The following is a 21,016-nucleotide window of genomic DNA, read 5'->3' on the forward strand; positions in this document are numbered from 1 at the left end:
CACACAGGGGAGGGATTAACTAAGGTGCCAGATCCAGCCCGAGGGCTAGAGTTTGAAGAGCCCTGCCTTAGAGGTTTGGGAGAGATGCAAGAAAGAGAGGGCTGGACTTGCACTATCACAATCCTTACTGTAAGGTAAGACTTCATTCAATTTCATCAAGAAGCTTTATTTAGAAATTCTAAACTGTTCTGCATTTGTTCTATTAGCAAATGATAGATTTGGCAAAGCCAGTGTAATGTAGAAGTTGTGCTGAATCAGGGAGATCCAGGCCAAATCCTCACCCAAACAAAAAGCCCACTAGATAACTTCATGAGGCTCATACTCTCATACCTGCCAGAGTTGTCATGAGAATTAAATGAGGGATGAAAAGAGCCAAAATACACTGCCAAGGAGCTCAAAGCTCCAAGGAGAAAGAATATGATTAAAATGTCATAAAAAATATCTGATTGCCAATAATTTCCAAGAATTTAACTTGTCTATTTTTACTTGTCTGATGGTCTTCAGCCTACCTATGTACATGTGCAAAGTGTATGCATGTGCAAGCATGTACCTTGGAAACTGAACATATTCACAACCTTTACTTTCCATCCCACTTGACTGCTATGCATGGAACACACACAGCATAGTGAGAAAATTACAGGTGTGAGTCACTTGATGGCGATATGTTCTCTGATCCCTGTTGTTGTGTGATTAGGTTATTAAATGAACATTCAGCCCACTCCAGTGCCTTTGTTGTGTAAATACTCTCCCTGACTCTTTGAATTAAGAGCCTCTTTGTTATGTAAACAGACACTCTGCTGCACACTATTGGAGTCCCGACTGCCTCATTAAGTGCCTCTCTATTGTGCTTTGACCACTGTCATATATGCAGTCTGTCATTAAGGCGGAAAGTCGTTAAGTGATGCACACCTGTATATAATGATTTTTATTTGTTTATATACACACAAACACACACACGGCAGTGTCTGATGTCATGCCATTTTTTTCTCTTATGGAACAAATGCAGACAATTTATCAAGTGGTAACATTTTGCAGGGCACGCACACAGTCTCATGGGGAGCTAGTCCATTATGTTCCTCTATTTATTGTTGCTTTCCCATCAGTAACAGAGAAACAGCAGAACACTCCTCAAAACGTGGGCAGGCACTACTAAAAACCAACTCAATAAAAGTTTCTACTTGGTAAATGGTTATCCATACTTCAGCAAAAGTAACATCAGAATGTCAACAGGAGTATGGACTATAGATCAAGAAAAGTGAAGGCTGAAGGCACACGGCCTCCTCTACTTTTCCAGCTTTTAACAAGAACACAAGAAGAGCCCTGTTGGATCAGGCCAAAGGCCCATCTAGTCCAGCTTCCTGTATCTCACAGTGGCCCACCAGATGCCTCAGGGAGCATACACAAGACAACGAGATACTTGCATCTCACTGCCACTCTCCTGCATCTGGTATTCTATTTACCCTCATACACCCTCCCCCCTCAAAATGAAGACACCACAGTGACCAATTTTTAATGCATGAAACCTACTGAACATATATCTTCCCTTCCTCGCAAGTCTGGGGTAGGCGAAAAAACTGCAATCCACAGCCAATTCGGATGACAGAAAATCATTCCTACCTGGCCCAATTCCTACCCAGCTTTTGAAATCACCTTCTAACTGAGCCAAATTAATAAACATGATGTAGATAGCATTCCCTTGATTAAAAACTCAGCTATCCTGGATGGATTTAAGCCTAAGAAAGCACTAATTTCTCAACATACATGAAATGAATACATATATATTGAATAATGAGTCTATGACTGACCTAGGGCACTTACTGCACCTTTTCTTAAGCTCAGGGCCAATCTTGATGTGTCCAGTGGAAGAGAGTGGCAGCAGATTCAGATAAGAAAAATGAAAGTATTTTTTTGTACAATGTATTAACATTGTTAATTGTTAACAATATTTATGAAATTTGCTACCACAAAATGTGGTGATGGCCACTACCTTAGACTTTATCCTCCATGAATTTGTTTGAAGCTATCAATGACTTTTTGACATGATCCCTAAATGAATAACAATGGGAAAGGGCAACTGCATGGGGGCTTCCAAGTTGTGCACTGTTGAAAGCAGAATTCTGAGCTAGATGAACCTTTAGCCTGATCCCTCTGAACTTTCTTTTATCCTGAAGTACACATCTCCTGAAAGAACCAAACCCAAAGAGCATTTATTTAGCAATGACGTATATTACACCAATTTTGAGATGACTGAATGGAACATTTTTTACTCCCTCCCTTGAAACATACATATGTACACCCACCCCATCTCCCTCTTCCTATATAAATAAAAACGTGTTCTAGATCAGTGGTTCCCAAATATTTTAGCAGCAGGACTCACTTTTTAAAATGACACTCTACTGGGACCTACCTAGCTTTATGAGACTAAAGAAAAAAGTTTTGTTTTACCAGCTGCTGAAGTCTGTATTTTTATACTTATTACTATGTTATGGGGAGGGATTGCCTTCTGGAACATTTGTTGAGCTCCACGTTCATCCGATCGGGACCATTTTGGTGGCTTTGCATTCCCTTTCGCCTGGCCTTCAATAAGAGCTGAGAAAGTCACCTTCTTGTTATAAACGCACACACGTTCTTCTTTTAGTTTTCATAGGACTCAATACATTTTCCATGTCAGCTATCAGGTTGTCTGTTTTGTGAGCCACCAAAAATTAGGTCACAACGCACTGGTGGGTCCTGACCCACAGTTTGGGATCCAATGCGCTGCAAGATCTGAACAGCAATTAGAGATCTATTTACTAAGTTCAAAACATCTGCTCTAAAACAAAAGCATAACTGACCTCTTTTTTATTGACTGCTAGAAGAGTAACAGGATTCACACAGAAACAGCAATGACCATATAAATCACTAACGAAGTCCAGAAAAGAGCAACCAGAAGGTACATTCTTCTTAAAGGAGCAAGAAGGAAAATTGAAGAACCTTTGCAAATCTGAATGAAACAAATTGGGATTTCTAATGCTGGTCCACTAACAGTGCTTGCAGGTTATTAATTCAAGACCAAGTCTGCCTTCAATGTGTCTATTTACAAGGGTCTGAGAGGATATCAGAAACCATGACTCATTTCAGCCTCTGCTGAACAAACTACAGCAACACAACAGAACACGTTTTGAGGTAGTAGACTAAAGGCAAGGTACTCCATCCAAGGCACTTCTCCATCTCCATACCATTCTATCATTCTTACTATCAGGGCTAAGCTAGACATAGAAGTCACATGACTGAAATTCCCCTTGGTTTTGTATCTGAAAAGGCAGCAGAGGAGGGGGAAATCTGTTTGGATTGGGGCTACAATGTAGAGGATATAAACTTTTCCATCCTGCACTCTGTTAAATTGCTCCCTGGGTGCAGGGCGATGCAGTGAACTAAACAGACACGATCTCCGGGGCTCCGGATTTCAGCCTGTTTTTCACCTCTATTTCTGTGGGCCCAGGAGATCCGATGACTTTGCCAGGAGAGGTTTAGTCATCCTGAATGACGGTGATACCCGAGTTAGGTTGGAGCCCAGCCGGGGGGGGGGGGCTTGCTTCTCAGGAGTTGGCCGTTCAAGGCAGTGGGGGCGGAGACGTGAAACCATGACTAACTGCAAAACCCCTGGGGAGATACCATCTACTGAAATAGATTTCATCTATTGAAAGAAGATACTTGGAAGAACAAAGTAAGTGCTGTTTGTGTTATGTAAATTCCGGCTTTAAACAACTGACTTTGGAAAAATGAGAAGGGAGGAGGATTCCTCCACCTCATTGTTGTTTTTAAATCTGAGAAGAGACATTTGAGTTTTTGGCACTTTATCAATACAAGTTTACAAATTTGCAACCCTGTATGAGATATAAATTTTATTGGATGTTGAATTCTGGATTATTTGAGTGCGGAAGGATTTCCTATCACTGAGTGGTGAGTTGAACATTGTTTGGTCGGCGTTTGTGGGAAACTAAATGTTTGCATTCCATAGCAAAGAGATTGCCCGGGACATCTAGTGGACTAAAAGAAAATTGTAAGGGAAAAATCATGGATTCATCAGGAACAAATTGGGAAAATCTATTACAACAAAAGCTGGAATATTTGCTTGATATGAGTTGACAACAAGTGATCAAATTTTAAAAAATCCAAATTAGCGTGGAAACCTTAAGCCAACGGATAAATAAGCTTAATGAAATGGAAGTTAAAGCTACAACAATGAAGAATAATGACCAACAAGTTGAAATGACAATTTTAATGGAAATACAGAAAGATGGGGCAGACTGGAGGATAAGTACCCAAAAGGTATTGGACCAGAATGGGGACAAGACATGTCAACCAACAAGCGTAGTTGACCAAGAGACTGACCAAGAGGAGATGACCTGCCAGGATCTGGATTTATTGGCAGGAATAAGAAGACTAAGAAGAGGATGTATATCAAAACATGAACTCTTAAAGAGACATTCTTGTGAAGTTTATCAGGAAAAAAAGATGGAAAAGAGAGAGAAAAAAGTTTAGAGATGATATGCAAGATTTGAATTGCTATTCAAGATAATGACACGATTTGGTAGTGGCGTAATATTTGATTTGAGAGAATAATAAATATATCTAGGTATTCATAGGTTAATTTTGATGAACTAGGTTTAAATTAGTTTGATATTGTTTTGGAATCTATAGATGGGGAAATGAAATGAAGGTAGAAACTTAAGTTTAGAAAGTAATGGATATGTAATATATGAGTGGTTCGGTAGATTTCTTTATAATTAGGTTTATGATAAGTATTTAGTAGTAATTTTGTATTAGAATAAGTTGTATTAATAAAAGAGTTTAAGATTTTGTATTTTATAGGTTAATTTTTATGAATTTCAGTTTAGATGAATTTTGATGAATTAATTTTGATGAATTAGATTTAAATTTGTTTGATATTGTTTTGGAATTTATGATTATGATGATGAAATGGTGAAGTATATAGAATATGAAACAGAGTTTTTAGAAATGGGTATGCATTTTTTGTATATCCTTTTTTCTTCTTTATATAATTGTTTTCTTTCTTTCCTTTTTTGATTATATTAAGAGATATAAGAAATTATTGGTAGAATGAATTATTAATTAATTCGTATATGGTATCCTGCAACCTCAATGTTTGTATGTATGTGTTTTGTATGTGTGTTTGTTTATGGAAAAATAAAATAATTAAAAAAAATCGCTTCCTGAAATTCCGACTAGCTGAAGGGGAAGGGAACTTACAGCTGTGGGTTTCACCCCTTCCCGATAACCGGGTCCTGATCCATCTCATTTGACCTTTGATCTGTGCCTCCTTCCCATCTTCTCTCCTTGAACTGAGTAAGCCTTATTACTTCTCTATGGACCACACCTCTCCTATTATTCCTCAGGTTAAACAACAAAAACCACTACTTGGTTCAGAACTAAAATCAGAGGAAAGGAACACTTCCAAAATTAGCAAGCCTTATCTACCTGCTATGCCTAATTGACCTGATGTTCACCCTAAAGTAATCTAGTATGACCAATGTCTCTTCCGAACTTATAAAATGTTCAGGTTTTAACAATTTTAAATATGGAGATCACATGATATGAAAAGACAGAGATCAAGAGAGATTTTGGTGAGGGCGTTACAGTTCATAAAAAAGTTAATGGAAAAGCACCTGGTGAGACTGCAGTCAGTGAAAATGAATGCATTAGTGTGTTGACTAACGTTCAGTTCCCAAGTTTTCATCTGTACACATAGTTGAAGCTTGTGCACATTTAGGGTATTACACTTCCATCACATACATAGGTACCTAACACACATAGGGCGCAATCCTAACCCTAACTATAACTTGTTTTAGCATGTGTTTCAAACCCAAGGTTCATTCCATTCCTTTCTAAGCTTTAAAAAAAAAATAGGCAGCATCACAGGCAATATTTCACCTTCAATCTCCAGGGGTGACGCTCAAAGACCAGGGGGGTTGGCTCTCTCAAACTAGCACTACTGACCTTAAGGAAAAAGAAACAGAAGTATCAGAGAGAGAGAGAGAGAGAGAGAGAGAGAGAGAGAGAGAGAGAGAGAACACGTGCACTCAAAGGAAAAGGAGAAAGACAACAAATATAAGACTCCACCCTATTTCTCAATGGAACTTTTGGAGAAAACAGAGAGTGAGGGAGATTTCCACACCGAACAATGGCTTTCACGCCTGAAACAACTACCTGGATCACCATTACATTCCCAAGCTGTAGAACACATCACACCTGCCCGAAGGCGGTGCAAAGCTTAGCCTTGAAGCCTAGCCACCTCTCATCTGCCCTAGGTGCTCCTTTCTTCAAACACAGAAGAAATCTCCAAATACAAAATAACACCACTTCTTTACAATTCTGTCAGTGAGAGGTTTTTTAAAAATCCAACAAGCACATACAATTCTGCTCCTGTGAGCGTAACAATGTGCAACACTGGTTGCCAACCAGCCATCTTAAGTCATTCAAAAACAAAAGAATCTGGGCCGTCTTCCAGTCTGGGGTGAGGCACAGGTCACAGCCTCACCTAAACTAGAGGTCTATGGCTGTGGAATTTCTAAGCACAAAACTATGAATGTGCAAAAGGCAGGGCTGCAAATATATCAGAAACTTTAATGATGAGGTACAAGGTGGGTTTTTGATTGCAATAATATTGTAACAACAATTAAAGACAACAAAATGTTTCTGTGCTGGTTTATCAACTCAGGAAATGTTTAGAACAGGGTTTCTCAAATTTTGAGGGAGCTTTACTCCCTCAGTAAGTTCTTGCGGGGGAGGGGCTAGGGTAGCAATGTGATCCCCAGGATTGCGCCGCTAAGGGGGGCGAGGGGGTGGTGCTTGTGACTTACTTGGCATGCATCAGGCTGCAGGAGGTGCGGGGAGCCCTGCACAGACCTCCGCAGCGCTCCCCAACACTTGGAACCTGCAATTGAAGTGGGCGCAAAGCACTTCTGTTTTCCAGGAGGTGCTTTGCACCTGCTTCTATTGCAGGTTCCAAGCATTGGGGAGCGCTACGGAGGGCTCCCCACACGTCCTGCAGCCTGATGCAGCCCTACACCAAGCCAAGTGACAAGCACCCCCCTTAGCGGGCGATCCTGGGGATGGTGTCACTGCCTCCCTCCCCTTCCCCCACCCCTTAAAGGGACGGGGGAGCATTACACAAACTGGTGGGTCGCAACCCACCAGTTGGAGAACCACTGGTTTAGAAGGTACAGCATGTTTCTCAGATATACAATGATCCTTTATGGATTTTGACAATTTGTTATCTCTGAATAATCAAAAAAAGAAATGAAGAATGAATAAATAACATTGTAATTTAAAATCAAGTGCAAATTAGAGCACGTTGGGAGAAAATGTTCTATAAATATTACATTATAATGAAAGCCTATGTGTCATAATTTTCAGGGGACACTGCAGCCAAAAAGTTTTTTTAAACAATTCCTTTCTTTAAATAAAATGTATAGAGCAGTTAGTACAGGTTGCTGATATCAAACAGATTTTAGACTTGTCTGGTGGTCTTTAAGGGAATATAGTGTTACTGGAATTTCCCAACAAAAGAACAAAGAAAGAATGGTATGACATAGAATATAATGCATAAAGTAATTTCTTATGAAAAGATCTGAGAGGGAAAATATTAAGAGGGACAGCTGTTGGAACAAGTGCAACCCTTCCTTGATTTTGCTTCCTTAAACATTACACCAATTCCTGGGTATATTTGGGGTGCTGATTCCAAAAATGGCATCCGTTTTGCCCTATCACGTCTAGTTTTGGAGACACAGCATAGTCTCTTTAGAGAATGGTTCAAGCTGCTTCCTCATGAGGAAGCCTACACCATGGCTTCTTCATGAGGCAGCTGCTTGAACCATTCACTAATGAGGCTATATTGTATCTCCAAAACTAGATGTGATAGGGCAAAACGGATGCCATTTTGGAATCAGCACCCCAAATTCATGTCAAACCACCATAAAGTTTGGGAAAAACTTTTCTGACCCTCAGTTTTGTAGGCCTGTTTTATGGGAACAGATATTAACTCCCAAGAAATTGTAAGCAAGAAAAAATATTGCATAACGTAATGCAATCTGTTTGGTCAATATGAAGACTTATACAAATATAAAGATTGTAACTGTATATACATATTTATGTATGCCAACCTGTTTACAACATTTTACAATGTAATGCTGATTAGCTGGATTATTTGTTTAAATTTATTTATTAAAATGTTTTTTAAGAATGTGCATACTGTAGTAGATTGCTTTGACGTAACAGTTCAAAATTTAAAAAAACAAATTGAGAGCCACACTAGACAGCAGCCGTATGTGTTAAAAATGATAAGACTGCATGTAGCTTCTTTTCTCTTTTTGGGGGGAGAGGGTATCTATTGATAGTTTTTGCAATATATTGGAACAAGTTACACAGTGGGATGCCACAGTTCTGTACTGACTTCGGGTACATGATAGAGAGGCGGAGAGGGCTAGGTTTGCATAAAAATAGGTGAGAGGGGGTGCATACATAAACTGATATGTATGATATGAATGATACATATATGAACATTCAACAAATCATTGCAAAACCTGTTTAGAGTGTGCAAGATTTGCTCACCTGATTAATGGGTACAAAGGGATGAAATTTATGGGCAGCAGCAGGAGAATAAGTAGAAGCATAGACAGGTTCCTATGGACAGGGGCAGAAGCATATGACAGATTTAGAAAGGCATGGAAATGATGTGCCAGACACTGGGGGGGGGGGGAGAGGAGTCATTACTTCAGGTTAAACAAACATGTTTTCATGCCTACCTTTCAGAACATTTTTCTTAGCACAAATGTGCCATAAGAGGAAAATTAAAAACAAAAACAAAAAAACTGCACACAAACATAGTATATTTACTGAAGCAACTTCCATGCAATTATTGAAAGGGTTAGTGATAACAAAATGGCAATGTGCTCTGAAAGGAAGCAGCAAGGCACAAGGAAAGAGCACAGTGGATGGTCAAAGCAATCCATTAACCACAACCGCAAAGCTTTCACCTGGCCTTGTGTATTCGTCTCTTGCTGGAATAAGCAACTTTCTACCATCTAGATACAGAGCCCATCATAAATAACCCGGAAGGGCAATGCTGGCTGTACCCAGAAAAAAAACAACAACACAATCTACTTGCCTAGAATAACCCCTATGCATTAGAGTCAGGCTTACCCAAAGAAGCTTAGACATGGCATTATCATCTGTAACTCCTCCTTCTTCCTACAGGTTAAAACAAACAGGAAACATTTCGAACAGTGATAGAAATGCACAGCTGCAGAGAGTAGCTTGCATTCCAAGTGCCATTCCTTTCAAGCTGATTAAAATTTACAGTGGATGCAGTGCATATAGTGAATTCCAGCAGCAAAGCAGGCTGCCTTCTAGTGGTAAAACCCATGTTGCAATTCCCACACATATTTCAGGGAACACCATTTGATATGAGCTGTAATAAAAAGTGGCTTGGAAATTTAATGCCTCTGCACACAGCTCTGAGAAGATCACCTTTGCTCTCTGCAACAGATTAAAGGCATAGTTTTTGCAGCAGTAGAGCAAGGAAGCGCATTTCAAGTCCCGTTTATTGATCCAGTATTATAGCAGCATGACCTGAAGCTCACTGAATAATCTGGGACTCTCAACTCACTAGGGAAACAGAGTGGGTATTGGTGTAAAGAAATAGTTAACCTGACACAATGGATTTGCACAATTTCCAATATGATTATTCAATTAGAAAGGAAAGAGGAACAAGTCCAGATGGAAAGAGGATATGAAAACTGATCACTTCTTGTTATGATTCAATTCCTATCAAATATAATTTTGTATGTGTGTCCCTGTTATGCTTACTAATACTATTAAAATGTGTAACTATTGGTTCTGATACTGGAAAGGTTGCCACATATACAGTGCAGATTTGCACCAACTCTTCTGCCCCACATCTCTGGTAACAAGTTTTGGCATCACGAAGATTGGATTATAACAGAATGAATTTCAGCATTCCAGTGAATTTGTGTACAGTATATGATTTTAAGTATTTTCCCATTTTATAAAACTAATGGACTCCACACCAAAGATCATGTATACAAGTTGTAATATTCAAGATACTGCACTATATATACATAACTACCTCTCTCTCTCTCTCTCTCTCTCTCTCTCTGTGTGTGTGTGTGTGTGTGTGTGTGTGTGTGTATAATCAACTCTCAACTCCAATTAAAAAGCATGTGCATTTTAAAGGGCAACTAGATTTTAAGGCCATCAACTTACTAAAAATCCTTAATCTTTAAATTATTGCTTTATAGAATACTCTAAAAACCTCAAAGCATTGATATTTTCTACATTCTTTTGAAACCGTTAACATAACTAAATGTTTCAGGATTTCTTAATTCCTGGAAAATGAAAGATCTTACCTATAAGTAAAGTCCCTAAAGATTATTTAAGCAGTCAGCTGAAGCCATACCATTGCCAAAAAGCATCACAGTCAAACTTGGTGGGATGTGTAATCTCTGAAAAGGGTCTTTGATGCTTAAGATGTGTTACACACTGTTGCATGTTACACAGGAAAATGCATGCAAATCATACCAAGAAATTCAGCCACAGACTTCAATACCACAGAATAGCATGCAATAGCAGCTAATCAAAAGCATTTATAATAAGCATGAAATAAGAAGATCAGCTCTAGCACTGTCTATTTCCTGAACAATTTCCAGTATGTATTACCAAGGCAAAATGTAGGAGTCAGAAACCAGTGTGGTTCTGATCAGTATGAGAAATAATAGTCATTTATAAAATATCAAGCAGACGGCAGACTGCATGTACTCTATATAAGACGACCTTTGAGGAGCTGAATGCTGTTGTCCTATATTCTAGGACCTAGAGCAATGTGACACCTCATTTCCATACTAGAATCTTGAACAATAATTGTCATTTGAAATAGAAGGCTAGTTAGCAGTTATGTAAAAATGGCAAAGTGATGACATTCCAGTGGAAGAAACTCTTTCGAAACTTTGAAAAATAAATTATTCACAAGTTTCACTCCTTGAACTAAGTACATGCAAGTCAGGCAGCTCCAGAGAAGTTGTACTTTGAAATTCCCTTGTGCACCTGCATCTTTTAACTGCGAAACAATGAAACAAGTCTTCTGCTCTTTAATAGATATCAACTAAGCAAAGGTTTCAGATTCAAAGTTGGCCAAGGTGGGTTTCTACCCACATTATTTATTACAAGAAAATAGGTAGCACTTTCCAGATGTTACTTCAAACCAAAGGAGTCATTCACACATCACACCAAACCAGTGTTTGGTATGACAGTATTGAACAGGCTAAGAGACTTGTGTTCAAGTGCATCCTTGTCCCATCATCTTTCCCGTTTACTCATGGAAATGAGAAGCTCCTGATCACAGTTTATGATACATCATAGTTTGCTATTTCATTCAAACCTAGCTTAGAATAAAACCAGAAGGCAGCTTCTCATGTTCCTATAAATCCACGAAAATCACTGTTCATAGTTAGAAGAAAAGGTCACATTAAAGGTGTTAAAACTGGGACAAGTACTAGAATTGTAGAAAGTGTGAGAGAAAATTAATATTAAAATTTATATTTTAATTAATATTTTCTCTCACACTCTCTACAATTCTAGTACTTGACCCAGTACCAGCTACAAATATAGCGAATGCAGCCTTGGAGAAAATAAGCACATGTCCTTAACTCTGAACTCTATCCATCCAATCAACTAAAACTTCAGTTGATTAAACTGTAAAAAAAATGTGCAGCTCTAGTTTCCATCATACAAGACAAGAGTACAGAGGAAAGAATGATTAGGCTAAAGAACATTTGCTGTTCAAGAAGCACACATTATGCTACATAACCTAAATACAAAACCTACAAAGATTTTCTATGACTATCTGCAAAATGCTGACACATTTTTCTGATATCAATTTTGTGTCATTGGAGCTGAACTGGAATTTTAGAGTCCAGCCTGCTGTAGCCACACTTTGGTTATCACCCCTCCTAACAAAGAACACCGAACTACTTTGATGCCTATCAAGTACAAAAACGATAAGAACACAAGTGATTATGTTTTAATTCAAGTTCACTGGGAAAGTTCACTGTGCTAGAATTGCCATGCATGCAGAGAAACATATGCTATCAGATGTTCTTCACTAGAAAATCCTTTGAACTTAAAAATCAAGAAATTCAAATTTTGGACAATTGGAGTCAAATTGCTCATCACTGGCTGTCAGTTGGCATTTTCTGAAATCGAGCCATTTCATTACTGTACTGCTACACAACTAAGAATTTCTGCAAAATACATGTTTGCTACTCTTTGCACTTAGATGTAGATCTCTTGATAAAGTCAGAAAAATTAAGAAATTGCCTCAGTTAAGAATTCTTGCTGCCTAACAGCCAAAGGCAGCACTTTGCTTAAAGTTCAAATACTGTTGAAAGGATATGCCATGGCATGAGCAATCGCTATTACCTCAAGACAGGCATGCTCGTGTAGCGTGATGCATCTGCAGAAATAAAATGCTTTCAGGTGGCACACGTTTCCAAACACAGGCAACTTTACCTTCTTTGTAAACAGCTGCTCCATGTCTGGCAGGTGAGGGACTCGCTCAGTGACCGACACCCGGCCATAGTCCTGCTTTTTGTTCAGCCTGTTCTTCCAGTCTTCTTCACCACTCTTCTTTAGGAGTGCCAGCCTGAAAGTGGGGAGATAGGTAAGAAGACTAAAGCACACCATTGCTGAACAAGTGTAACCTTTCATGTTCACATGACCATTCTCTATGTTTTCAAAGAGCCGTTTCACACATTACCTAGCAACAAACTCTGGTTTGCCACAGAATGTACATTCCATAGGCAGTGAGCAAATTCCTGACAAGTATACTGGTACAGTGGTTCTCAAACTTATTAGTACCAGGACCCACTTTTTAGAATGAAAATCTATTAGGACCCACCAGAAGTGATATCATTAACCTGGAAGTGATGTAACATCAATTTAGGCTTCAAACCTAAGCCACAATCAGCTATAAGGTGCAACTGCAAAGCACACTTGTGCTTTTATCTGTATGGCTTGGAATTCCAACATTCTGGAAGTCAAAGCAGAACACAGACTTGGATCCTTCTCCAACCACACAGTCCTTCCCCCTTTCCAGTATCCCATCTTTCCACCTATTCAAGGCAAAGCTCCATGCCTGTCTCCCACCAGGAGCCTGCCCTGCCCAACAGATCTGTACCCTATATTTTCAGCAGCAGCTGAGCAAGATGCTATGAGACCAACCTGAAATTGGCTTGTGAGGTGGGTCCCAACCCACTGTTTGAAAAATACTGTACTGGTATAATACACATATTTTCAAACTCCTGTTTAGCATGTACACACTTTAGATTTTAAGATTATTCTGAAGAAAAGTCAGGAATATAGCTAAGAGACATGATGTGCATCACAGATCTCACAGGTGATTGTGTGTAGAACACTGAGAGGGTAGATTCTGAATCATTTAATACATCATGAACCTAATCACACACAAGTTTTCTTGAAAAATTCTTCAAAAATACATTTGGGTATTTTATTCCCTCTCTTAAATACCAATAAATCACCCTGCTTTGTCTAGCCAATCCATCCTTATAGGAACCACAGACTGAATTTTATTCTGCCTCCCACATGCCTCCCATGCCTCCCACATGGGAAAAATGGATAAAAAATGAATAAATATAAACTGGCACTTATCTGAAAAATGAAATTGAATTTTGAGGCAAGTGGGTTTGCAAAAGTGCAGGAACATGGAAGAAAGAGCAAGGCAGAAAGCAGATATCTGGGTTCAAGGAAACAATAGCAAGACAGGAAGGAAGTCTCAGTGGATTTCAGTGCTAATAGCAACTTGTGGAAGTGAGGAGCAGGCAAGATATGCAGAAAGCAAACTGAAGGTAAAAACAGTCAATCTTTATTTATGGCATATGGTGCTGAACAATAGTTGCCACTGGCTATAAACAGCTGAATTAGCACTTGGGATAGAGCAAGAGAGCCATGGCTTTTTTGCTCCCTCCATACATGACATCACATCTGTCATTCCTTTCTCCTTCTCCCTCTTAAGCTTTTAGCCATCATTGCCTAAATCAGTGGTTCCCAAACTTGTGGGTCCCTGATCCACCAGTGAGTCACAACTCAATTTCTGGTTCATTGTGAAACTGACAATGTAGATTAGACTATGTGCATCAACCTCCTACTTGGGGGAACCACTGCTGCCCAATCACCATTTCAGCCATTATAGCTTGAGGGGCTGGTAAAGTGAAACATTTTTTTAGGTGGGTCCTAAATAAATGCAGCTCAATTTGGGTTTTCTTCCACTGTTACCTTCATTATCTTCTTCCTCCTCTTAGCCTGTTGAAACTTGGATTGTAAGCACTTTGTGGCTTAGGCTTCTCTAAAGCACCGGGCACATTGATGCTGAAATAATGTTCACCTTTTCTCCATCCCAATAGCATTTCCTGATTTCAGTTTTTCCTCAGGAAATGCCCAAGCAATGTGGCCCTTTCCCAAAGCAGGACAGTCCTACCCACTTGCCATTCTGCTGCCTCTAGTCCTGTTCTCTTTGATGTATAAATGTGCCCACTTTAACCATCACTGGGGACAGACTCTCAGGTTGTTCTGTGGCAACCTGACTCTTAAGAGCTCCCCTTCGTCCTTGCCTGGTCATTTGTTTTTCCATTTTCGCCTTCAGATGAGTGGGCAATGTGGCATTCCTTAAAGGACCTTTTGTGCTGAATACACGCAACACTGACATCTCCTTGGTCTTTTGAAAATGACAGTGCAGAAGTTCACCAGATATGTGAAAGTGGTAAAAACCACACTTGCGGCTAGTCTTGAAATCGGAACACAGACATTAATTTTTAAAAAGTCAAGAAAGTAACCACTAACAAAATCCACACTTGAGAAAATGTTAAACCAAATCAGTCTTTTTACTGGCGAGCAGATGGAAAACTCTTTATGAAAAGTCCCTGAGAGGGCTTTACCACTTGGGCATTCAGTGAGCCCATAGGTAATGCCAAGGCTACAGATTTTAGGGTAAAGTATGGCTTGTGGCGCAATATTTAATATGCTGCAGACTGGGACACAATTTTGTGCTGACACCCCAAAATTATCCAAAATAAGGTTATGTGCTTTGAAAATACACTCCAAGATTTTGTGTCAGGAAAAGCTAAACTGAGAGACATATAATTTATGCAAGTAGTAATTGTGCACATTTTGCATAATATATTGGTACTGGTCATGTGAATGAGCAAAACATAGTCTTGCTCACTCTTCTTGTCCATACAGTTTCAAGTCCATTTCCAGAACTATGACTAGAATTTCTTTGAAAAATAAAGAATGGGAGAGATTCCCAGGATAGTGAATGCTGCATCCAGTTCCATATTTTGATCACAGAATGACCACAGTCATGCTTGTAATTTTTTTTTAAAAGCACAATTGTTTCATTAGCTCTTCCAAAGATCTAACAACATGTTCAGGTCTCTCCAAAAAGAAAAGACGTCAAAAAGGTGAATTTCATGTTCTTCTCTTCCTCCTTTTTTAAAAAAAAAAATATTGCATTTACATCCCCTTATTTGCAAGACAGCTGTACCCTGGACAACTATCCACTTCATACATTCTATTTCCCCCCAAAACTCTCTTACAAAGAAACCAACATTTTTTGAACTTTTTTTTTTTTTAAGTACAGCTGGAGTATTTTGAAATTCACTGGAGAAGTTCCTGCACATTGCCCCTTCTAGCCCTTCTAATACAAAAGAAGGGAGCTAAAACTCTCACACGCACTTCACAAAGGATTAAGAGTTTGTTTACCGTTCCTTAATTGACATGGTTTTGCCAGATGCATCAAGGGTATCCTCTGTTATTTCTGCTTTGCTCTCCCTGGAGTCCAGTCTTCCCTCCAACTGCTCAGATGTTTCCTGCTGCCCACAGGATACCACAGGGGCAGACTGAGAACCGCTCTTTGTTGCTGCTGTTCCCACAAGTTCTGAAGTTGGATCATCATGCTCTGAGGGGGAGAAGTTTAGAAATAATGCTTAACTGCAAAATTCCTGCATAATATTAGTCAACAGATAGGTTTCTTATGATTAATCACACTAAGCAAGGTTACACATTAGGTACTCATCACCACAGTAACTGGTTCTTACATGTCTTACAGTGTATGTCAGATGGTGTGGATTCAGTATACGGGACCTATAAAAATGTTCTTTGGAGGTGGCCTGCCAGCATGTTTGAAAAATTGTAAGATTATGGTACCATTGGTACAATACAGCTTTCTATCTGACTCTTCTGATAGTTACCAGTGCTTCCTTAAAGACAGGCCCAGCTCAAGCCCAACTATCATTTGATACAATCACGAATTCTGCCACCACTGCCATGCTCATCCACCTAAAAAATACTACATGGAAGACTGCGATCTGGCTACCTACCACTTTACCTTGCTCCTTCCTTGCGCAGACCCTTTAAACAAAAGAGGAAGTGAAGGATATGCTGGGGATGTGTTCCATACTTCTGTTTTGTTTATAGGGACAATGCTAGGAATGAGCAAAGTGAGTGAGTAGGGAAGCGGACTGCCGCTTTTTGTGCGATTGCTTTGCGTGCATGAGGCGGGGGGGAGGGCAATCTGCTTCCTTATTTGCCCTTCATCATATGGTCTCTTTAAACAAATCAGGAAGTGGGGAGCTTGCTGACAGTGCTCTCAGCACATCCAGCATTTTCTGTTTTGTTTAAAGGGAAAGTGAAAGGAAGGAGGAATATAGAGGATGGGCTGGCTGTGCTTTGAGAGTCCTTAGGTCTGTTGCCAAAAGGCTGCTCATGTTGCATCTAAAGGCACATCACATCACAGCTTCTAGCAGAACCCTAACGAAGCAGCACAGGAAGTGTTATGGAGGAAGTTGGATATCTTTACCCACCCCCAACCATAATAGCCTCCCCATTTATTACTGCAAGGCTGGTTGTGCCTTGGGACAATTTATACATCTTAACAGCATGCACCTGCTCATAACGCTAATAATAATGGGGCCCATTTGTATTGAGACCATGTTGGTCTGAAATGACTGAAACTAAGACTGGCAACAAGTGGGGTCTACTTTTGGAACCCTTTTAGCTGTCCTTCTCATACACACACAGTCATCTGTTGCCAACTATATATGGGATCTTGCTTGGTTTTCTTTTATAAAAATGGAAGAGAAATCTGCATGGAAATTCAAACAAAATTGCTGAAGATCAACAAGAATTGTCAGCCAGAGTTTAGAAGCCAGAAAGTTTCAAAGCTTTTAAAGCAAGTTCCGCAGTATCAAAACCTCAGAGTTTGTCCTTGAATTGAGACCAAACTCTTTTTTTTAAAAAGCAAAAATGGAGTGAATTTTTCCTTGACAAATCCCGCTGAAATGAACATGATTTCATTGTTTGTTCACTGTTCAATTTAGTGCATAAAAGAAACTCGCATGCATGTACAGACACATAATTTGATAAGAAATTTAAATTAAAATAACTTTTTTTTAAAGTCACCATTAGCAGATTAGAACTGCAGCATTCATGTGGTTAAACAAATTAAGCAAATTAAAGGAGTATCACTTATTAATCATGCAGTGTATTTAACATTTTGAAAAATTACAAGTGTTTCTTATAAATCACAGGCAGTAGGAGCCATCTTAGGCAAAGCATTTCTCCTCCTCTCTAGGACACAGAAGAAGATGCCAATTAAGGTGAAGCCTGCTGAGATACCCAAGTGCATCATTAAAAAACAGTGTTTCCCCTTCAGAAGTGTTTTATGCATGCCTATGTTTACGCACCTTCAATCATTTCATTGATTAAAAGTCACATAATGAATAATTAAAATTTCTCTCATGTGTCAATCCATACCAAGACCCTTACCTCTGAGCAGGGGCACCCTTGTCACAATTCCCTCGACCTCCACCTTTTCCTCAAAGGACTGGCCTTTGACTTCCCACTTGTCCTGCGAGATGTCAGTGACAAATTCCTTTTGTTCAGCAGGCGGACAAAGAGGCTGTGGGCTAAACAATTCCATGCTGCTTTTTCTTGGGAATGCGTATTTTGTCTCTTTGTTGTAGTCCTCTGGTTTATCAGGAACAGGATGTGCAGGCTCTTCCTCAAAGGAACTGTGCCTTTTCATGCCATTCGCCTCACATTTTACGAGTCCCCTGGGCTCTGCCTCTTCATGCTCTCTTGATTGCCGGTTGCTCTCTCTCATTTCGACTGAATGCTGCCATCGTTCCATTTTCAGGATGTTTTTCAACGAAGAGTCTGCATTTTCAACTGAAGAGTGGTATTTCAAATCGGCTTTACCCAGTTCATCCACACCCTCACCATCCGCTGCCTTCACATGCAGATCTTTACTATATACTGGCGACAAGGCAGATACCATGGTTGATACTGTTGTTACAATGGTGGGTGACAAAGGAGCAAGCTTCCCGCTCTCACTTTGTACCTATGCATAATGAGACGGAGGTGCACAAAATATAGATTCAAAATGGGTAATTCACAAAACACAGGCTTAATAAACCAGCTGTGTCAATATCCCATGCTTTCAGATTGTGAGATAGGATGGACTGCAAGCTCAAGGTTCAAGTTTCATAAGACTCTTTATACATATAACATATAAATATAAATAGAGAGAGAGAATATGTGTGTGCATACACGCATGTACACTCTCTCTCATAAGATTCTTCTTTATACATACATACATATAAAGAGAGCAAGAGAGATAAAGCATGTGTACATACACACACACACACAATATCTGTCTACCTACCTACCTACCGGTATGTGCCACTTTGCAATCTACCAGCTTATGCAGGGATCGCATAACTGACAACCACATGTGGTCACGCGGTCATGGGGGGCACATACCCCAAGCCTCCGAAAGCAAGGGGAGCTCTGCTCCCCTCCTGTCTGGAGGATTGTATGAGCCTCCTGATCTGTCAAAGTTTGAACAATGACAATAAAGGTGGAGCCTATTTATCTGCGTTAGTTCCATTCCATGACTTGACGCGATTAACAAAAAATGTGTTGTGCTAAATTCCATAGAGTTACGCAAATACACTGCAGCCTGACACTTCCGTATGGAAGGAAACTAAGGCAGCTGTTATCAATCCCCTCTCCACCATACTCAGCCTTCCCCGTTGCCAGCTGCCCAGCTTCTTTCACATGGGATGCTGATCTTTGAAGAGTCCAGCCCTCTATGTGTTTCAACTCAGAAGCCCCATTGTAGTCAATGGGGCTTACTCCCAGGAAAGTGTGGAGAGGATTGTAGGCTATATCTGGTGCTTTGCTTGGTGGGATGGCTTGCTTGTGGCAATGATTGCCTGCACCATCTCAATGGGGGGTGGGGAATTTGGCAAACACTCCCTGGGTTTTTTTAAAGCAATCCCCTCTGTTCCTACCACACCTGCCCCTGTGTGAGTGAGTGAGTGAGAGAGAGAGAGCTCCACCTTGCTGCACGTGTTCTGGCTACAGAGATTTTCAGCCGCCCCTTCCCCTCTTCAGTCTCTTTGCTGGCTCAGGGGCTCCAGGAGTGTTACTGTTCCTTTGCAAGTGGAACCTCTTCCAGGGCTCCAGGGCTATTTCTCTGCCTGGGCAAGACAGAGCCTTTTTACAGTGTTTAGGGCTGCCTGGAAATGGAGCGAGATGCCAGCGCAGAGCAAAGGGGGCAAAGGTGTGTGTGACTTTCGGTTCCCCCACCCCATTCGGTTGAGACAAATCTGCAGATAAAAAATCCGTGGCTAAATCGGCTGCACCTGAACTTCCCTTTATTTATAATGCTGTGTTCAAATGGCAAATGGACTCCTTTGCTTGTACTTGCAAATAGGGAAGTTGCCAGTTGCTGATAAACTAAGAGGATACCATTATTCCATCAAGTAAGTAAGGAGCAGGTGTGCAGCTTGGGGAGTTCCAGACACAACATTGCCCCAGATAAACAGGTGGCAGCTGTGCTTAGGACACTATTACCCAGTTTAGATTAGTGCATCAGCTGTGTCCTTTCTTGGCAATGACAGATCTTGCCAGCATTACATCTAGATTGATTAATGCAAGATGCTGATGGGGACTGCCCTTAAAAAGTGTTTAGAAACTTCTGTTGGTGCAGAATGCAACAGATAAGCTGCTGGTGGCAGCTTGAGGTTATGATAATTCAGCATGAGTCTACTCTGGCTCTCAATACGTTTGCATGTCCAATTCAGACTTGGCTTTAATAACCTTTGCAGTCCTAAAAATTTGGAACCAGATTACTTAAAAGGACCAACTCTTTCCATGAGGTTTCATAAGGATCCCACCAGTTGGGTTCTGTTTGACAAACTACTGCCTTTAAAGGCACTACTGTTGTCATCAAAATTGGTGAAGTGGCATTGTTTCTGAAAAAGGCTCACCAAAGCAGAAACCGAAAACTAGCACAACCAATATAAATTTGGAACCCAGGTCCAAATATCACAAGTGTAGAAGATTCCAAAGTGTATCTTAGGGCACAATCCTAACCCCTTATGTCTGTGCTTTCCAGCACTGGCATAGCGGAGTCAAAGGGACGTGTGCTTGATCCTGCAGTTGGGTGTCACTCATGGAGGCCTCCTCAAAGTAAGGGAATGTTTGTTCCCTTACCTCCGAGCTGCATTGCCCTTATGTCAGTGCTGGAAAGCACTGACATAAGGGCTTAGGATTGCACCCTCAAATATTACAAGACCATTATACTTCAGTTTTTACTTGGTCTCAGGAGAAACGAGACCTATCCTTGACAAAAAGGATGTCACAATGATTTTCCCCCCCACCTGTATATCCAGCCTTGGTATCAGCAAAGGATCCATTCTCAGACCCCCTCACTGATACCAAAAATTGTGAATAATCAAATCTGTGATTTTTAGCCCCTTTCACCCTCTGTACGGGACCAGAGCTCTTTTCCAGTCCCCTCTTGGAGGGGTTTCTGGTGTCCACAGAGGCAGTGCACTTCCACCTGGAAGTGAAG

The 21,016-nt window shown here is 40.3% G+C and overlaps 1 protein-coding gene across 9 annotated transcripts in view; it reads right to left on the reverse strand.

The window, feature by feature from the left end:
• Nucleotides 1-21,016, reverse strand: part of SVIL (supervillin) — a 109,405-nt gene that overhangs the window by 28,101 nt on the left and 60,288 nt on the right. For 5 of the 9 annotated variants that reach the window (XM_066628021.1, XM_066628025.1, XM_066628019.1 and 2 more), the window contains 6 exons: nt 17,920-18,493; nt 15,856-16,051; nt 12,589-12,721; nt 9,205-9,252; nt 8,614-8,685; nt 5,935-6,000 (listed from right to left, as the gene is read on the reverse strand). In XM_066628021.1, coding sequence (XP_066484118.1) covers nt 5,935-6,000; nt 8,614-8,685; nt 9,205-9,252; nt 12,589-12,721; nt 15,856-16,051; nt 17,920-18,493 — 1,089 coding nt within the window. The remainder of the gene's footprint in view (nt 1-5,934; nt 6,001-8,613; nt 8,686-9,204; nt 9,253-12,588; nt 12,722-15,855; nt 16,052-17,919; nt 18,494-21,016) is intronic. The other 4 variants (XM_066628023.1, XM_066628024.1, XM_066628026.1 and 1 more) reach the window with 4 other exon arrangements.

Source organism: Tiliqua scincoides, chromosome 5 (assembly GCF_035046505.1).
Source record: "Tiliqua scincoides isolate rTilSci1 chromosome 5, rTilSci1.hap2, whole genome shotgun sequence".
NCBI classification, from domain to species: domain Eukaryota; kingdom Metazoa; phylum Chordata; class Lepidosauria; order Squamata; family Scincidae; genus Tiliqua; species Tiliqua scincoides.